Source organism: Rhynchophorus ferrugineus, unplaced genomic scaffold, assembly GCF_030347505.1.
Source record: "Rhynchophorus ferrugineus isolate W39M unplaced genomic scaffold, kcgeb_rfMv2 rfM1, whole genome shotgun sequence".
NCBI lineage: Eukaryota > Metazoa > Arthropoda > Insecta > Coleoptera > Curculionidae > Rhynchophorus > Rhynchophorus ferrugineus.
Window position 1 is genome coordinate 71,880,933 of NW_027472580.1, and position 17,634 is coordinate 71,898,566.

The window sequence follows — 17,634 nt, forward strand, 5'->3', positions numbered from 1 at the left end:
AGTGGTACAAACTGCTATATGTTAAAAATCTAAAGTATAGTAGATCAAATATACATCAAAGGAATTGAATTGTTGCCAACACATAAAATCAAAATTAAGGGAAGGGATAAAAATTGGCCAATACTTTTCTGATAATATTTTATTAACATATCTAATTACATCAATAAATAATTCCTATAAATATATAAAACAAAATTATTATTATGACTCTTTGGTTCTAGACACTGATTTACAATACATTATTTAAATAAGAAATATTTAAACATCAATCACGCTTTCAAGTTTTCTGGTGTCTTGAGCAGTTTCTTTGAGTTTTTCTTGCATTTGATTAAGCATTTCTTGCATACGACGAATCTGCAAAATTGAGTTGATTAGTTAGTTACATGTTAATCAATATATAATCATTGAATATACCTCTTCATCTTTTTGTAGTAATAATCTATCAGTTTCAGATATGTCAGAATCGTAAGGAGTTGAATCACGCTTTAATTTTCTTGAAAACGAGAAACTTAACGTTAACAGTATTAATGGTTTTATTTATTTTCATCTTACCCTCTTTCTCTGGCATGCTGAGATATTTGTGAAATGCACTGTGCTCTAAAATTTTCATAATGAACATCTTCAGTTACATCTTTTAAATCTTGCATATGAGTGGAAATTAGCATTGTACGTAATTTAATGAAATCGCTGTGTTTTGGATTTTCCACTAAAACAAAACATTGAAAACTGGATGTTGGTATTTTTAAGAGAGGTAATGTATGTACCATCTACAACTCCCCATGGATATTGTCGTCCTCTTACTTTTCTACCCGCCACTTCCAAGATTGTATTGCTACCAACAACTGCAAAAGGTACACTCGCTTTTAATTCTCGGTCTTGTTGCTTGAATTCCTCGTCTTCATCACTGTCGCATTCAGGAAATTCATACATCTGAAACAATAAATAATATATGCATTTATTTTAGTAAATTGAATAACTGCTATGTTAAGTTTATTCTTGTTAAGTTTCATTATAATTTAATTTAATTTTGGACATTTGTTTTGCTACTATTAAATCATTCCGGTTGGTTATCAGATTATTTTTAACAAAGTAAATTGAATAATGACCTTTTTGGAAATTGTATAGAGTGATGTATAATATTTAACAATTCTTAGATATTATATTAGCAAATATTTCCACTTGTTTTGATACTACATTTGTTAGTAAATATATATATGCAAACAGATTCTTAACACGACAAAATATGAGGTTTGTATGGTAACTGGTATTCTAAGAACATTTCATGTCTTTTATACAAATATATATACAAATAATAATATATATACAAAAATATATACAAATACAAATAATACAAAAGGCATTTTCATATCTGAAAGGGTTAAAATATTCTTCAGCCTTTTTGGATCGTTTATCGCATTTTATAACAATAATTGGCATACAATACATAGTTCATGAGCATATGCTAAATTTCGAGCCGTATATTTGAATTCAACTCTCTGATATTTATATTATATATATTATAAAAAATATTCAGCTTTTATAAAAGTTCTGGGTTTTACGGAATCTTGGATTCAGACTATTTAAACATTTCATTTTCAAACTAAATAACGCAGCAATAACTTACTGTGTGGTAATATCTTTATGAGGGATTATAATTACAAAAAACTTTACGTTACAAAAACCTGCAGTCTCGTTGTTACTGACATAGGTCTCGTTGTTATTACATGAGAGTCCTAAGAAAATCATATAAGTTCGTCGAAAAAATAATTTCGGCTTTTTCTAATAGTCATATATCCTTAGTAATACTAATTCAATGAAGTCATGTTATAGTGTGTTTAAAAGATAATGATCCATAGAACTAAATATATCTTAGGTATATAAGTGGCATCACTTAGTTATTGTGCTTTGAAAATGGAGATTCCAGAAGCTTATTTTTCTCTTTTTTACTTTCCAAAAAGGTAAATTGGCAGGCTCATCGAAAATATTTGGTGTTTGTAGTGATGCGCACTTAAGTAAATGTGAGTGTCTTAAAGGGTTTGTTCTCGTTTTGGATGTTTCGATGTTAAAGATGGAGCCTTATTTGAGCAATCCTTGAAAAATTAAATGAATCTCTTAAAAATATCGATGTAGACTGACATATTTAATTTCGCAACATCGTTACGGAAAAGAAGCTTGATACTTGAGTCTTAGATTAATTAACAATGAAGAACTTAAAGAAACCAGTGCGAGTTATTATTGAAAAGAGTGATTATGGGCGATGAACATTGGATTACGCACCACGATAAAGTGCGAAAAAGATGGCCGAAGCCCGGAGAAGTTCCAAAAGCGATTGAAAAGGATGCCAAGTGTTTGGTTAGATGTTAAATAGAATTGTTCACCATGTGTTGCTCGAACCTTACCCATAAACTCTAATCATAAATTCGACTCTCTATTGTCAAGAAGAAATGTGATTGAAGCAGGTGATTAAAAAACAGTGAGACTTAACCGATAGGAAAGGTTTTGTCTCTCATCACGACAATACTAGACCACACACATTTTTAATGATGATTCAGAAAATTGAGAAATGTTAGCTAGGATGTTTTGATGCATTCACCCTTTAACTCAGAACTTGTCCTCTTCGACCACCATTTGTTCTAGTCTCTGAAATACTATTTTAATGTTATAAAGCTGGAGTTGAAGAAGCTTGCGAGAATTACTTCATTCAGTTTTTGTTCTATAGTGCTGGATTTATGGCGTTTTATTAGTTATAAGTTAATTTGTTACTGTTTAATATCAATAACTTTTACTAACTTGAATATCGTGCTCCTTGATATCATGAAGTATGTTTTTCTTCAGTTTTTCTACTTCGGAGGCGGTTAATGTATCAGCTTTGGCAATGACAAGGACAATATTTACTTTCCTGTGGAGCCTCTTCAACATTTCTAAATCCATCTGTCTTAAACTGAAAAAAGAAAAAGCGGATTTTATAACGATTAAGACAGAAATTAAAGAAGAACTCACCTGTGACCCCATGGTGGAACAAAGTATAGACAACAATGGACACGATTGTCTTGAATATTCCTTCGATTTAAACCGCTTTCATCCGTGAAGTACTGTCGAAACTGTTCATCGATATAATTTGTGCAAACCTTCCAGCTATCTTCACAGTTGACGGCGTCTCCAAAGCCAGGTGTGTCAATAACACTTAATCTGTAAATATAGAATAACCTAGTGTATAATTTAGGTTAAATATAAGTCGTTAACATGTATGATTGGATATTAATAATTCGATTAACAAATATAATGTAACGCCTTGGGTAAATTCTGTATCTTTTTTAAAAGTGAATTTATTCACATAAATTTCAAAAACTAATCCTATACGTTAATATAAATGCCGTTTTAATCAATGACCTTTTCACTGTAGATATTCTGGGTGAAATATTGAACTAAGTTATTATAACAAACTTATATTGAAGCCATTTTGATTGGAATTGGATTGAAATGGAATCCTTGTAAAACTTCCCAGCCAATTTCTTTCAATTGTTGTCGATACACTAAAGATGTGTATGGTCTAGTAATGAAGTGATGGAAGACAATGCCTTCCTTATTGATTAACTGTGGCCTTTTCTAATTGCATCCTTCATTAGCATTATTTGTTAACAGTCGAATTAATGATTTGGTCAGGTTTGAGCAGTTCATGGTAAACGATTCATTTCTTTATAACACTTTGTGAAACTGATGGGTTTCGAAAATGGTCTTTTTTCTTTCGTTATTATCATAGGCGATTAATTTCTCTTCGTTCACAATCTTTTTGCTTCAGTAGTGGCAGCAGTGGTGGCAGAACACTTTTAACATCGAAATTTGTCGAATTTTTCTTTTATTAATTACCTCTTACATTAGATATGCTTACTACAATCTTAATTTACAACTCAATTTATTACTACTGTTCTGTTGTATTTGCATTAATACACAAGCAAGGCGGGTACGGGATTAATACATCACTACGTATTTCTAATTAATTAAAATAAATTAAATTAAAATAAAACTACTTTACTTAAGCTAAAGTTGAAAATGCACTTATAAACTGAACAAGTTCGTGTGCTTTGATTCGCTTCAATCTCCTGATTTCTTGCGTGTTGCCCAGCAGCTGTATTGCTTCGACGTTGCTGTTATTCAGCAACCTGGATCACTTCGTGTATCCATTTGATTTCGAGGATTCGTGCAGCTCTTCGTTGGTTACGTAGCGATAAGCATTGGTAATTAATCGTAGAAGTTTGTTTTGGATGCGTTGGATTACTAGTTGGTTTGATGTCTTAGTGTATATATTTGGGCCCATAGGCCCAAATTGGCTATATGATTGAGTTATAAACCAATCTCTTTGATTTTAGGTCAAATTGAGTATCTTCCGACTAAGCAGTACAGTTGTTTGACTTTGAGTCTAATCTGCTCTGCTTTCTAATCTGCCAACATGATGTTTGAGGTTTAACCTACCATATAGATATATTCCGAGATATTTGGCTGATTTTGATTGAGGAATCGCATCCATCAAGTGATATAATTATGTATATTTTTATGATTTCGCCGCAACGCTTCAACGCAAAATTAACATGGACAGATTTGGAGCTATTAAGCTCTATTTTCTACTCTCTAGCCCATTTGTAGATGTTGCTGATCGCTGCTTGTAGTTTTTCTACAACAGAGATATATCTTTTTTCATGATAACTGTGTCGTCGGCAAATGTTCCAAATACTGTTTCTTTTGTTGTTGGGATATCAGCAGTTTAGAGCAGATATAGGAATGGTTCCAAGACACTACCCAGTGGAACTTCAGCAGAAATAGGTTTAAGTGTTGAGAGTGCTCTTTCATGCAAGACTCTAAATTTTCTTTCGAAAAGATATGATTCCGGCATTAGGCAGTAATTCCGCGGTAGCAATTTGCACATTTTGTATATTAATCTCAAATCCCATACCTGGTCAAAAGCTTGTGAGAGGTTCAGGAATATTGCGGTGCAGTATTTTTTTTCTTCGAATGCCTTTGTGATTTTGAAATCAATACTAGCAATCTGGTATTTCTATAAATGGTTTAATACATTTTAGCAGCAGTTTTTTGAATAATTTTGATATTGCAGGTAGCTGCGAAATAGGCCTGTAAGATCCAACTTGTTCTGCCAGTTTGTCAGGTTTTTTAATCATAATTATTCGAGCAACCTTAAGACATTCCGGACATGGTTCAGTCTCAAATAGGCATTGAATGTATACGTCAACATGACTATTGAATACTGAGCTGAAATATCATTAATTCCAAGGCATCTTTAGGATTGAGGTTGTTGTAAACTTCTGTGGTAATTTTCGTTGGACAAATCAGATGTACAGCTACATCGAGCAATTTTCAGAGACCCAATTCTAACACTGGCGTTCATTTAAACACTCATCATTATATCACTAATATGGTAAAAATAACTCCATCCAATCTATTTTTATTTCATCTTATATTAGATATGCTTAGTACAATCTTAATTTACAAGTCAATTTATTACTATTATTCTATCGTACTTGCACCAGTACAAAAGCAACGGGAGTGCGAGATAAACACATCAGTATAAATTTCTCAAATCAAAATAAAATTAAACTAGTTGAGCTACAGTTAAGAGAACACTTACGTGATGTGCAAGTTCAACCACATGAACTGGTTCGCTTCAAACGTTTGATTTCCTACGTCTTGTCCAGTAAATCTATATATTTCTATGTTGCTGTGATTTAGTAACCTTATGTTATGTTTTAAGGCGAAATCAATCAATTAGATAAGATAGTAAATCCGTTTGAATTCGAGATCAGTTTCGTGCAGTTTTTTGTTGGTTACGTATCAATAAGCATTGCTAATTAATCAAAGAACTGTTTTAGTTTGGGTAGCGTTGGATTACTAGTCGGTATGATGTTTTCGTGCTATTCCATATTTGCAAGTCGTAAGTCCAAACTGGCTTTATAATTGATTGATAAAGCAATCTCTTTGATTCCTAATTCAAGTATGCAGTATCTTCCGACTAATCAGTACCGTTCTTTGATTTCTTGCCTGATCTGCTCTGATTTTTGTCTAAAGTGATGTTTCGGTATTTATTGAATTTTTTATCTATTCAACAAAAATATTTTCCATAATTTGCTATAGCGTTTTCTAAAATGTTCCAGCAATGATATGGAAGCTGCCCGTTATCTATTCATTTTCACATATTTTATACATTTCGGAATAGTGTATCCGTCGTTTAATCGCTATTGCTGATTTTCATTTTAAGAGCTATTTATTCAAACTGTCAATGTATGATTTCGTTCTGGTTTAATAGTTTGTACTAAACTACTTCTTGTTTAGTCTACATCGAGCATCAGCTTTGGTTTGGTTTTGATTTTTTCTGTTTGAGAAGTTGCTTTTCATCGTCAGTTAACTCAGAACAATATATTTTTTTCAATTAAGTAAAGAAACCGCGATAGTGAGGCAATTTTCAATGGAGTTTTCAGTACATTCGTGTGAAAACTATTTTTATCCTCTTTACCATAGATCTACAAATGATCATATTTCTTTCAAACTGATAAGTGATTTTAGGTTTTAGAATAATGATATTCATATTCGTTGACTTAAAACTTTTTTTACTGTGATGTGATTTTCTAAGTTACTGACATTAAAATTATCACTTTTAATATATTTGAGCGAAATTTGACAGCTGGGCAAGCTTTCTGGCCTAGGTTGACAAATGAAATAATTATTAAGCTTAATATTTCTATTTAAACGCACATGACACATATATTACGGTTAGTTTTAGCTACCTATTAGGCACTTGCATGTATCTTAATCAACGTTATCCATTGATGAAAATGCGAAATATAAATGTAAACAACTGTCAACCAACTAATTTGTTAAATTTGATGGTTCTGAGATTTCTCTACATAAAATAATAGTCTTCCATATAATACTATTGAGTTATTCATTGTATACAGTGAATTATAAGGAACACTCATTTTATGATTAAATTAGAAGAAACTTACTGCAGAATCCCATCAACCATTTTAAGAAACTTATAGTGATGCTGCACCGTCATAGCCCAGTTGCCAATTCTGGATTCAACTATTTAAAATAGTTATTTTGATGCTACTATCAAAGAAAAGCTTGCAGGATCAAACAAGTTTGAAGACAATGAATTGCGAGACTTATTGGAGAAAAACCCAGTTTAAACTCTCAATTAACTTTCAGACAGCTTAGCGGTTGATGAATCAACTTTTTCCAGACGTTTATATGTGTTGGGAAATATCCAAAAAGGAGGTAAAATGGCTACTGAATGGATTGACAGAAATTACCATCCGAAACCGTTTCAAAGAAGAGCTTTCTGTAGCGTATTGTTACCGGCCATTATAAGTGGATTAGATAAAAGAAAAATGCAATCACTTTATAGTAATATTGTCTCAATAATGTTATTAAAATATAAGTCTAAAGTCTCAAACCGAAGCTTAAAGAGTCTTTGATGTATAGGTATAATTTAAATTAAGCTTCATAACGTTAAAATTTTGACAAATCAAAGACCCTTAAAGACTCAAAGCAAAACTAACCCTACTTAAAAGTGTATTTCTAAATATATTATAAGTAGCATCACGTTAGACAAAAAGCAAAACACATTAGAACCAAAATAAAACAACTGTATTGGTTAGTTGAAAGATACTCTCAACTTGATCTAAAATCAAAGAGGTTGATCTATAATACAATTATAAAGCCAATTTGGACCTATGGGGTGCCAATATGGGGTTGCACTAAAAATTCAAATCAACTAGTCGTACAACGCTATCAAAACAAGATTCTTCGATTGATTACCAATGCCTATCGCTATGTAACCAATGAAGAACTGCAATGTATTTGCGTTAAGTTATCCAAGATTTCGCCTTGAAACACGAAAGAAGATTACTAAATCATACTAACGTGGAAGCAATACAACTGCTGGACAGCGCGCAGGATGTCAGGAGATTGAAGCGAACAAAACCATACGAACTTATATAAAGTGTATACATTTAGTGTAAACTATAGCTATAAGTTAATAATTAATAAATAATTATAATTTTATAATTGAGGAATACATACTGATGTATTTTCTCGCACTCGTCTTGCTTGCTAATTAATCCAAGTACGTAGGAAAAGTAGTAATAAATTAAGATGTAGTTGTAAATTAAGATTGTACTAAGCGTATCTAATAAAGATATTATAAAAAAATATATAGTCCATAAGTATCCGGGTATGTCAGCATAGCGATTTAATTAAAGTTGAAATATTTTATGTTAATAATATTTATAAATATCATTAGGCATTATAAATTGATCATTCAGTGGTTCAATTCAATCATCTAACTGGATTCGAAAAACTACTAGGTAAACCATAAAAAATAATTGTAGGGTACCCGAGGGTGTATACTCAAGGAGTAAAAGTCATGAGTAAAAGTCATACGTGGGTCATCGTGTCACGAAGTCTTATAGTATACTATTAAATAATACATATTTTACCTGACTCTTACTCCTCTTTCTTCAATTTCCATCGTTTTCTTCTCGATGGTTGTGGTTTTATGGGTTCGCTCGTTGACATCAGGGATCTTCCTATTCTTGTACAGATCTTCCAAGAACAAGCTATTGATCAAGGTGGACTTCCCTAAGCCGGATTCTCCTACCACCATGAGAGTAAATTCGAATCCCCTCTTTACCGATTTGCGATGTACCTGATCAGGTAGTGTGGCGAATCCAATGTAATCTCTATCTCGCTCTAAAAATAAAAATCTTTGTTAGGACAGTATTTGAAATCACCTTTATTCGTATATTGGTAAATAAATGAATGTAAAACCTATTACGCAAGGGTCGTTCTAGAAAGATCCATAACTTCAAACAGCTGCCAAGGTAGAATTTAAGTGTTTGACATCGTTTTAATTTTATTGTATTAGGTCTAGTAAAAATAAAACCATGTTTCTGCAATGAAGCAGTCGGTATACGCCAGGACAAAATTATTTTTTATAAATTGTCTATCTATTTAATTATTTGTTATAGTTTTTCTTTCGATTAAGGTGAATGATTAAAGTGATATAAGTTAGGGGGATGAGAATATGAATCGTTTATGGTTCTGGTACTGTACTTTTTCTTGTTCAGGAACTAAATATTGTATAAAATAACGTTTGAAAAAAGTTAGATACAGAAAAAGCTGGTTTTATGGGTGCCACACGAATTAAATCAGCTCACAGATCGAACTTCCATCTATGAATTTCTGTAGAACTGAAACAAAATTGGTCCATTTTTGAAGCGGATGCATGGATTACTTGCAACTCTAAGTGCGATGAGCCCACGCGAATTGTAGCCAAGAAGATTGTGCGTTTGTCGGATTTACAAGGAATAATATACTACGAGCTGCTTCCCTACGGGCATACTCTTAATTCGACTCTGCACTGTGATTAACAGGCCTCTTTAAAGCATTAGCTTTGAAGGAATAGCCCAGAAACAGCCAAAATTGGTTACGGATTATGTTGTTTTAAGACAAAGCCTACATGTAGCAGTTAATAAAATCTACAAATGGACTAGAGACTGAAAAATACAGCTTAATAACTCCAAATCTGTGCATGTTAATTTTACGTTGCGGCGAAATGACAGAAACCTAATTATATCACTTGATGGAAGTCCGATTCCTCAAGCTGAATCAGCTAAATACATTGGCATACATCTCGATGGTATGTTAAATTGGAAACATCATGTTAGACAAAAAGCTGAGCAATTAGACTCAAAGTCAAGCAACTTTACTGGTTTGTCGGAAGATACTATCAACTTGACCTAAAATTAAATAGATTGGTTTGGAGTCAATTATAAAGCCAATTTGGACCTAAGAAGTGTAAATATGGAGTTGCACTGAAACAAAAACTAACTAGTAATGGATATACGAAGTGATTCAAGATTTCGGCTGAAAACATGAAATAAAGTCGCTAAATTACAGCAACGTGGAAGCAATACAGCTACTGGACAACACGCAGGACATTAGAAGATTGAAGCGAATCAAACCACACGAACTTGTTTAGTGTATAAGTGTATTCTTAACTTTAGCTTAAGAAGATTAGTTTTATTTCAATATGGGAAATACGTACTGATATATTAATCCCGTACATGCCTTGCTTGTATATTAATGCAACTACAACATAATAGTAGTAATAAATTAATTTATAAATTAAGATTGTACTAAGCATATCGAATATAAGATGTAATTAATAAAACAAGTTCCGGGAGTTTGGTTGGGAGATTCTGGATGTATTCTGGACAGCTTATATTCCGGGCTTGGCATCTAGTGACTGCCACACGCTGAACTATTTTGTTGGTATGGTTCGATTGTCGCACTTTTTGACGATAGAAATAAGGGTTTTTATGAGAGACATAATAGAGTTATTTTCAAAATGGTAACAAGTTATCGAACAAAACCTAACCTAAAACGGATTATCTTATTATAAAATCAAGTATGTTAAACAAAGCCCTGAATTTCGTAGAAAATTAATGGATTTTTTTACTATTATTATTATCAATTAACATAAGACACTTATGTTTATTTAGAAAAATATTTAAAAAATTTCGAGAGGTCATTAAATATTTAATAATTAATAACTAATGTTAGCTTATTAAATTTTTAATCAATTTAAATATTTACAACTGCATACGGTTATCATATAAGCAAACATTAGAACCTATATGGACCTACAGAATTAAGTTATAGGGATATTCCGCTAAAATTAATGTAAATTTAATAACAGATTTGAAACAATCCTAAGAAGCATAGTAAGTGCATCCACATACTACAGGACTGATTACTTGCCTTCAGATCAAGAGAAAGTTCCAGAACAGGGGATAGATTTTAAAAAATCAAACCGTTTGATATCGGTTAGTGTGGTGTGGCGAAATGCATTTAATACAAAAAGCAGGTGTGTAAATATTGTATATAAACATTATTACACTAGGGAGTAAGTTAGGATCGATGGATTCTCCTTGATATAAATTTAAGTAGGGATGCAGAAAAAATATGGATGTATCGATATTTTCTAAAAAAAATGTGGATATTTTTGGCCGATATATCGATATTTTTAATATTATTAATAAATTGAATATCATTTTTAGTAAACCTTTAAAATGGGTTCTTAATTTTAACTATTCTCAGTATTTTTATTTCCTCTCGATATCGAAAAATATCGATATACTTTTTTGTAAAATATAAATATTTTTTTTAACATCATGTTAGACAAAAAACAAAACACATTAGAACCAAAATAAAACTATACTGGTTAGTCGGAAGATATGCAATGAAGAACTGCACGATGATATATAAATCAAATGGATTTGCGAAGTTATCCAAGATTTCGCCTTGAAACACGAAAGAAATAAGTTATAAGTTATGAAAGCTATAAGTTATTATAATTTTATAATTAAGGAATACATATTGATGTATTTTCTCACACTCGTCTTGCTTGTGAATTAATCCAAGTACAAATGAAATGTAGTAATAAATTAATTTATAATTAAGATTGTACTAAGCGTATCTAATAAAGATGTTATAAAAAATTTATACTTATTGCAAACAAAAATATCTATATATTTTTACTCCGATATATCGATGTATTTTTTTTTAATATCGAAAACGATCGATATATCGAAATATCGATATTTTCTTCGGTGGCCAACACCCCTAGATTTAAGTATTAAATTGAAATGTAGATTAGTCGGCAACGACTAATAACAATATAATAAATAATTTAAAATATCGTTGGAATTCATCGAGCGTCATACTCCAAGTTCTCTATTCCTCGTCTAAAAATATAAGAGCGTCGTTAACATGTCGAAAAATTGATACGTAGCTTGATGTTCCGAATTAATTTTAAAAAGTAGGTCGATCTGGCGGAAAAGAAGGAAGTGTAGTAAAAAGCATCAAATGTGTCTTAAGTAACACCAGACCTTTCAACAAAACCCATGATTTCTAAATGCTTGACTTCGTATTTTTAGCTATATTCTCGTATGTCAATTGACCTTATTTTGATATACCTGCATGTATAATAAATATATATTTTATTTAGTTAATTAAATGGTTATCGTTGTTAATGAATATTAACATGCCAAGAATGTAGAAATATTATATCAATTAATTAAGGAGAATACTTATATTGGTTAAAATATAGATATTTAGTAAATAAACTGTACAATAATATATTCAAAAAACACGAAACTTAATAACAAGATACATATAATTGGTGTAACTAAATAACATGTAAAACAATGTGTTGAATCCTATACTATTATTAGGTTATTCTATGGGTTTACATAAGTTACATTATTAATTTATCAGCGTAGAACTAATTATTTGACACTATTTCAATAATTCATCTTTTCTTTCATTTTTTCTTCTTCAATTTTTATCATAAGTACGTAACCACAATTTTAATTATAAATTTATTATTTACTTTAAAGTGTTATTTTTCACAGTGTCAAAATTGACCATAATTGAGGAGTGGAATGAGCCATGGAAATTCATAGCGAGATGGCAAAGGCCTTAGGTGAATTTGTGAATTGAAGCTGCTTGAAAAAACTAATAGCTTGAAACCTGCTATCTTCTCTGATCTGCCCTTCTAGCAGACTTCCCATCTCCATCAAATGTTTATTTTACAATATGTTAATTCGGTCCATAAACCCTTACGGATCTAATGTCTACTTCAAGTTTGTTACACCCAACCAGGTGAAACGGCTTCAAGTTTTACAAAATAAGCTCCTCATTAGAATCTTAAATGCTACATGGTTTGTCAGAATAATCAAATTCACAGGGAAACTGACACTTCGGAAATAGAGCACATCATATCTCAATCCTTCCATAAACAACAACACAGCTCAAGTTCTTCAAGAAACGCGCTTCGCGAGCTGGTGGACATGCTGAGAGCTTCGTACCGCGTCACCGCTAACCTCCTCTTTTCCAGACTGAAACGACCTCATCAGTCGCTGCAGTGATAACGTTTACCTCTATGCGACAGCATTCAATCGTGTGTTAACTCAAGTTCGCTAATCTATGGTTAGTTTCACTATCTGTTTTTTCGCCGGGTCCTTGTAACAATAACGGCTGTCCGGTTTGCGGGTGCACTGTGCGATCAACTGTAAGGCGGTTTCGGTTTAGTGTATTGGTAAGCCCAGGGGCAGTCCCACATAACCCGGTCGAACATGTCACTCCAGGGCAAGTCTCCGCGACCAGGTAAGTGTCATGCATTCCAATGCCTGGTTTAAGGCCAGAACAAAAAATAAATAAATAAATAAAGCGGAGGGTAAGTGTGGTTCGGCTATATTGATTAAAACAAGCTTGATCTACGGGCTTTTCAGTCGAAAGAAATTCCAGTTATACAAAACGTCTCCTGGTTGGACAGGAACGCATAAGCCCACCGTGAAATGGGAATGCCTTTTGTCGAGAATTATCTTAGTTGACTCCAAAATGCTTATATATTCCAGGAGCCTGTCTCCCTAGAATTACGAGCATCCCCCCGAACTGATCATTAGGTCACAAAAGGAACAACTTTTTCATCACCTTCAAGATAAATTAATCGAAATTCCTAGGCAAGGAGGTAAAATTCTACAAGGTAAATGGTTTCGGCCATGCCAGCTAGCTGAATGTCTTCCGGGATTGTCAAGTTCCAAGTTGGCCACTCTCCAGTCAGTAGATTTAATGTCGAGGACTGTAATTCGGAGTTAAGTAGTAGGTGCAGATACATACAGAGTCAGATAAATTATTACTCTACAAAAAGGAGACTTTAAAATAACAAAAAAAAACATTTTAATGAGCACAATGAGCCCATAAATCCATGAAAAACCTTAAATGACTAGTATATTTCTTACATGAGAAAGATATGGAATTTAGTTAAATATTTGGAGACGAATGTTGAGGCGAAACTGAAATGGAATAAAAGGAAAAAATTATAAGAAAACAGCACTCAAGTATATAACTTAAACATAATAATTTGTATTAGAATAATTGATTATTGTTATACGAAATTAATGATATACAATTGTATATTAAAACCAAAAATTGTTGCTACAGTGAAAGCAATATCAATATAACATAATATTATAGTGTTATATTCTAAAAACTGTGAATATACTGATAATCACGCATGATTGATTTGCTGACGAAATTTAAAAAAATGACACGAAAACATGAAAAACGTCTTAAAAATTATGTTAATGTAGAAACAATCAATGGACCAAGTCATAAGCGTTTTAATTTTCAGATATCAACGTAATATTAATATAGTTATTTTTAACAACAAAAGTTAATTGTAAATGTAATTGTGCTTTTCTAATGGTAATAACCGCAATAAATATATTACTACAGTTATTCTCAGCAAAGGCATTAATTAATCTATCACAAGGATTCTTTTATTATATATTTTCGAATAAACGATGTTAAGTGAGAATGCTGGTTCATTTACGAAACTTATCTTGCAACATGAAGATTTTCTCTCAAACGAAGAGATACAATCGCAATTTACTGTTTGCAATAAAACTACATTCTTCGAATTAAATTCTTGATTGCTTTTATAAATTGCCACATAGCTTCGCTATTTCATTGATGATGTATAGTGCGGGTTTTGCGAAAAATATTTTGCCTGGCGGAATATTTTCGGAACGCCGTTTATCTTATATACGATAATATTTATATTATTAGGAAATATGAAATTTTAAAATCATTTTATATAAACACTTTTACATATTTAAAGTTTAACTAAAATTGAGAATTCCAACACGTTTTGATTTATCGGTCAACTTACCAGGTGTGTTGGTAATTACTTCCCGGTTATTGTAATAGATTTCACTAGTCGTAGGTATGCCATGTTATTATTTGTAACATATGTTATACATATGATGCATTAGTCCACTGACATTAATCTCAAAACTACAGAAGTTACGTTCCGCCAAAATAAAAGCGTTATTCAACGTTCAAGACAAAAGGCGTCCTGGTAGGCTGAACACGCTTAAAGATGCTGAATTGCAGGAGTTTAGTTAAGACCCAAGGCAAAATCTAAAGCAAATGTCAGAAAAGTTGAATGTTAACCAAGTCGTAATTTGTGAATGATTACAAGCGATGAGAAAGATTCAGAAGATGGGAATATGGGTGTTACATGAATTCAATGACTGGGAATTATAAAATTGAAAAACAGGCCGTGAAATACTCCTTAAAAAGTATGATAAAAAGTCATTTCTGCATCCAATAAAATGTTAAATGTTATATTGTTTTTAGTCACGTCAACCTCTTGGATTTTTTAGTGTTTGGACTACAGCTTAACACGTTCGCTGCCAATAACGCGCTAGCGAGTATGTGAAGCTTTCATTGAACACACATTACCTTCCAGCGCGTTACATGTGCGGTGGTCTTTCTAAGCCTTGTATTTAGTTCGGCATAAACGGTAAGCCCGTACAGTTGTATCGGCATTATCTGAAGATAATAGGTGAGTCATTTAGGTGCTTGGATTCTATTTTTCGTTTTTGATTCATATGTATTACAGAAGTGCATATGGCGGGAAAAATATCGATATGTCAGGGCCCTCTCGTCCTAAAAGTGGAAAAATAAATATGAAATGTGCCCTAAATTTATAATAAATATTCAAGCAATCGTATTCCAATTTACAACTTTAGTTTGCCTGTCATAAAAAGGTTATTAAAGACTCCGTCCAAACCTACTTCCAGAACGGTTATCAGCGAAGCGTGAAAATATGAGAGGAGAAGAAAGCAGGACAGGTAATAAGAAATCCATGTAAAAATTGTTATTTACAAAAATAAAAGGAAAATACACTATTTATGTATGCACTACTGTTTAGACTGCATAAAAATTAGTCATGAGTGTCCTATTATGATTTAACCGAATAAGGATTTCATTTATTTTGTGAATTTTAGTGAAAATTTGTATTAGCTTATGGTTGTTCATTTATTTCTATTGTCTTCTCAACTTACTTGAACAGATATTTTGTTTGTTTGTAGTAACATTTACTTAGTTATTTTTTTCTCGTTTTGCTGCTTAATATTTTTTTATCGTATTTTAGTAGTTGATTCATTCCCATTATATATATAATTTTGTTATGGTATATTAAATTATAACTTATAATCAACAATGTATTTTCATATTCTGTCCATTTTCATTCGCCAAGCGCTCGCGCGTTATGCGGTCATAGACAATTTGACCTCAGAGCGGGCTCAGGCGCGTGACAAAAAAAATTTTTAAAAAACATTAAAATCAACACTGGACAATTCTCTAGATTTGGTTCTGTGCGACTTCATTTTGTTACCGAACCTGAGAAAGTCACTTTGCAGACCTCAAGAAAACGTATTTTTCAGACGGGTTAAAAAATTTATCGAGCGAAAAAGAGACTATGTTGAGAAATAAATCGGCACATTTCCAAAATTTTCGTTTTTCTTTTGTAGGCTAAGTAAAGGGTGAGAAGTCCCGCTACCATTTTGGTTGTGTGCCAGCTTGATTATGTGACGTTTAGCTCAGTTTCACTTTAACCGTTGTGTTGTGTAGACGTCCAAATTTTATTATGGATAAATATATGCTACAAGAACGAGCAGAAATAGTGACAATATTTATTGAAAATAATCGTTCTATTATTGCCACTCAGCGGAAATTGCGTCAAACATATCCTAATCCGTTTACATGCGAATTTTCGACAATACGGTACGACAGCAGACAGGCTTCTTTCTGGAAGACAATGGATGTCTCGTAACGCTAAAAATGTGGCTCTGGTGCGCGATAGTGTCGCAGACTCCCCAGAAACATCAATTCGGAGACGAAAATGGTCCAAAAATTGCTATCGAGAGATTCTGATCAATGAGTTGAGTGCAGTAATGCGATCCTAAGGCTCAGATGTTGCTTGGATGTCATAATACCTTAGAAAGAATTACTTATCTTTCCTTTAAGCAAAGTTATAGGCTATCAAAATGGTAGCGGTACTATTGCCCTACGTTGTACTCATCGGACCACCTTCGTATTATGACTAATTTCAACTATATTTGTATTGCCCAAGTTGTTTAACCCCCAAGTAAGTCTGTACTGCTGTCCAGTAATTTGCAAACAGTTTATTTTCTTCACTAACTGTAGACATCTTTAGACCCTTATGTATTTCCTTATTCTTCAATAATGTAGCATGGAGTGTTAACACTGTGAAAGACTCTGCTTGGATATGTAGCTCGGATTGTCGGCCAAGCAAGCATCACATTTTTATAGCCTAATATAATATTCTGCTTTGGATCTGTTTTGGTTTGATTTGGTTTCAATTCAAATGGTCTGGGGGGACTAACAATGTTTGAAGAATTACAGATATTTGCACTTATTGAACGAAAACCCAGTTTAGCAGATGATGGATCAGTTGTTGCCAAACGTTTACATAATATGGGAAATATCTAAAAGGAAAAAAAGTAATGGATAGCCATCCACATTAACTTTGAAGTATTCTGTGCATATGGTGGGATCAGTACAGTAAAAGTAGCTACAATCAAATGAAACGGTTACTGCAGTATTGTTGCAAAAAAATAATAGAACTTCCGAGTAACTGATGTAAACTTCTGTTGCAAGACAACTATCGGCCACATGTTGCAAGTA

The 17,634-nt window shown here is 32.4% G+C and overlaps 1 protein-coding gene across 3 annotated transcripts in view; it reads right to left on the reverse strand.

Annotated features, from left to right (window-relative positions):
* Positions 1-123: 123 nt before the first annotated feature.
* Septin4 (Septin 4) overlaps positions 124-17,634 on the reverse strand; it is a 58,198-nt gene continuing 40,687 nt past the window's right edge. For 2 of the 3 annotated variants that reach the window (XM_076409723.1, XM_076409704.1), the window contains exons 2-8: positions 8,508-8,760; positions 3,001-3,189; positions 2,791-2,941; positions 765-930; positions 553-706; positions 415-508; positions 124-354 (exon numbers count right to left, since the gene is read on the reverse strand). In XM_076409723.1, coding sequence (XP_076265838.1) covers positions 259-354; positions 415-508; positions 553-706; positions 765-930; positions 2,791-2,941; positions 3,001-3,189; positions 8,508-8,760 — 1,103 coding nt within the window. In that variant the 3' untranslated portion in view covers positions 124-258. The remainder of the gene's footprint in view (positions 355-414; positions 509-552; positions 707-764; positions 931-2,790; positions 2,942-3,000; positions 3,190-8,507; positions 8,761-17,634) is intronic. The other variant, XM_076409713.1, reaches the window with a different exon arrangement.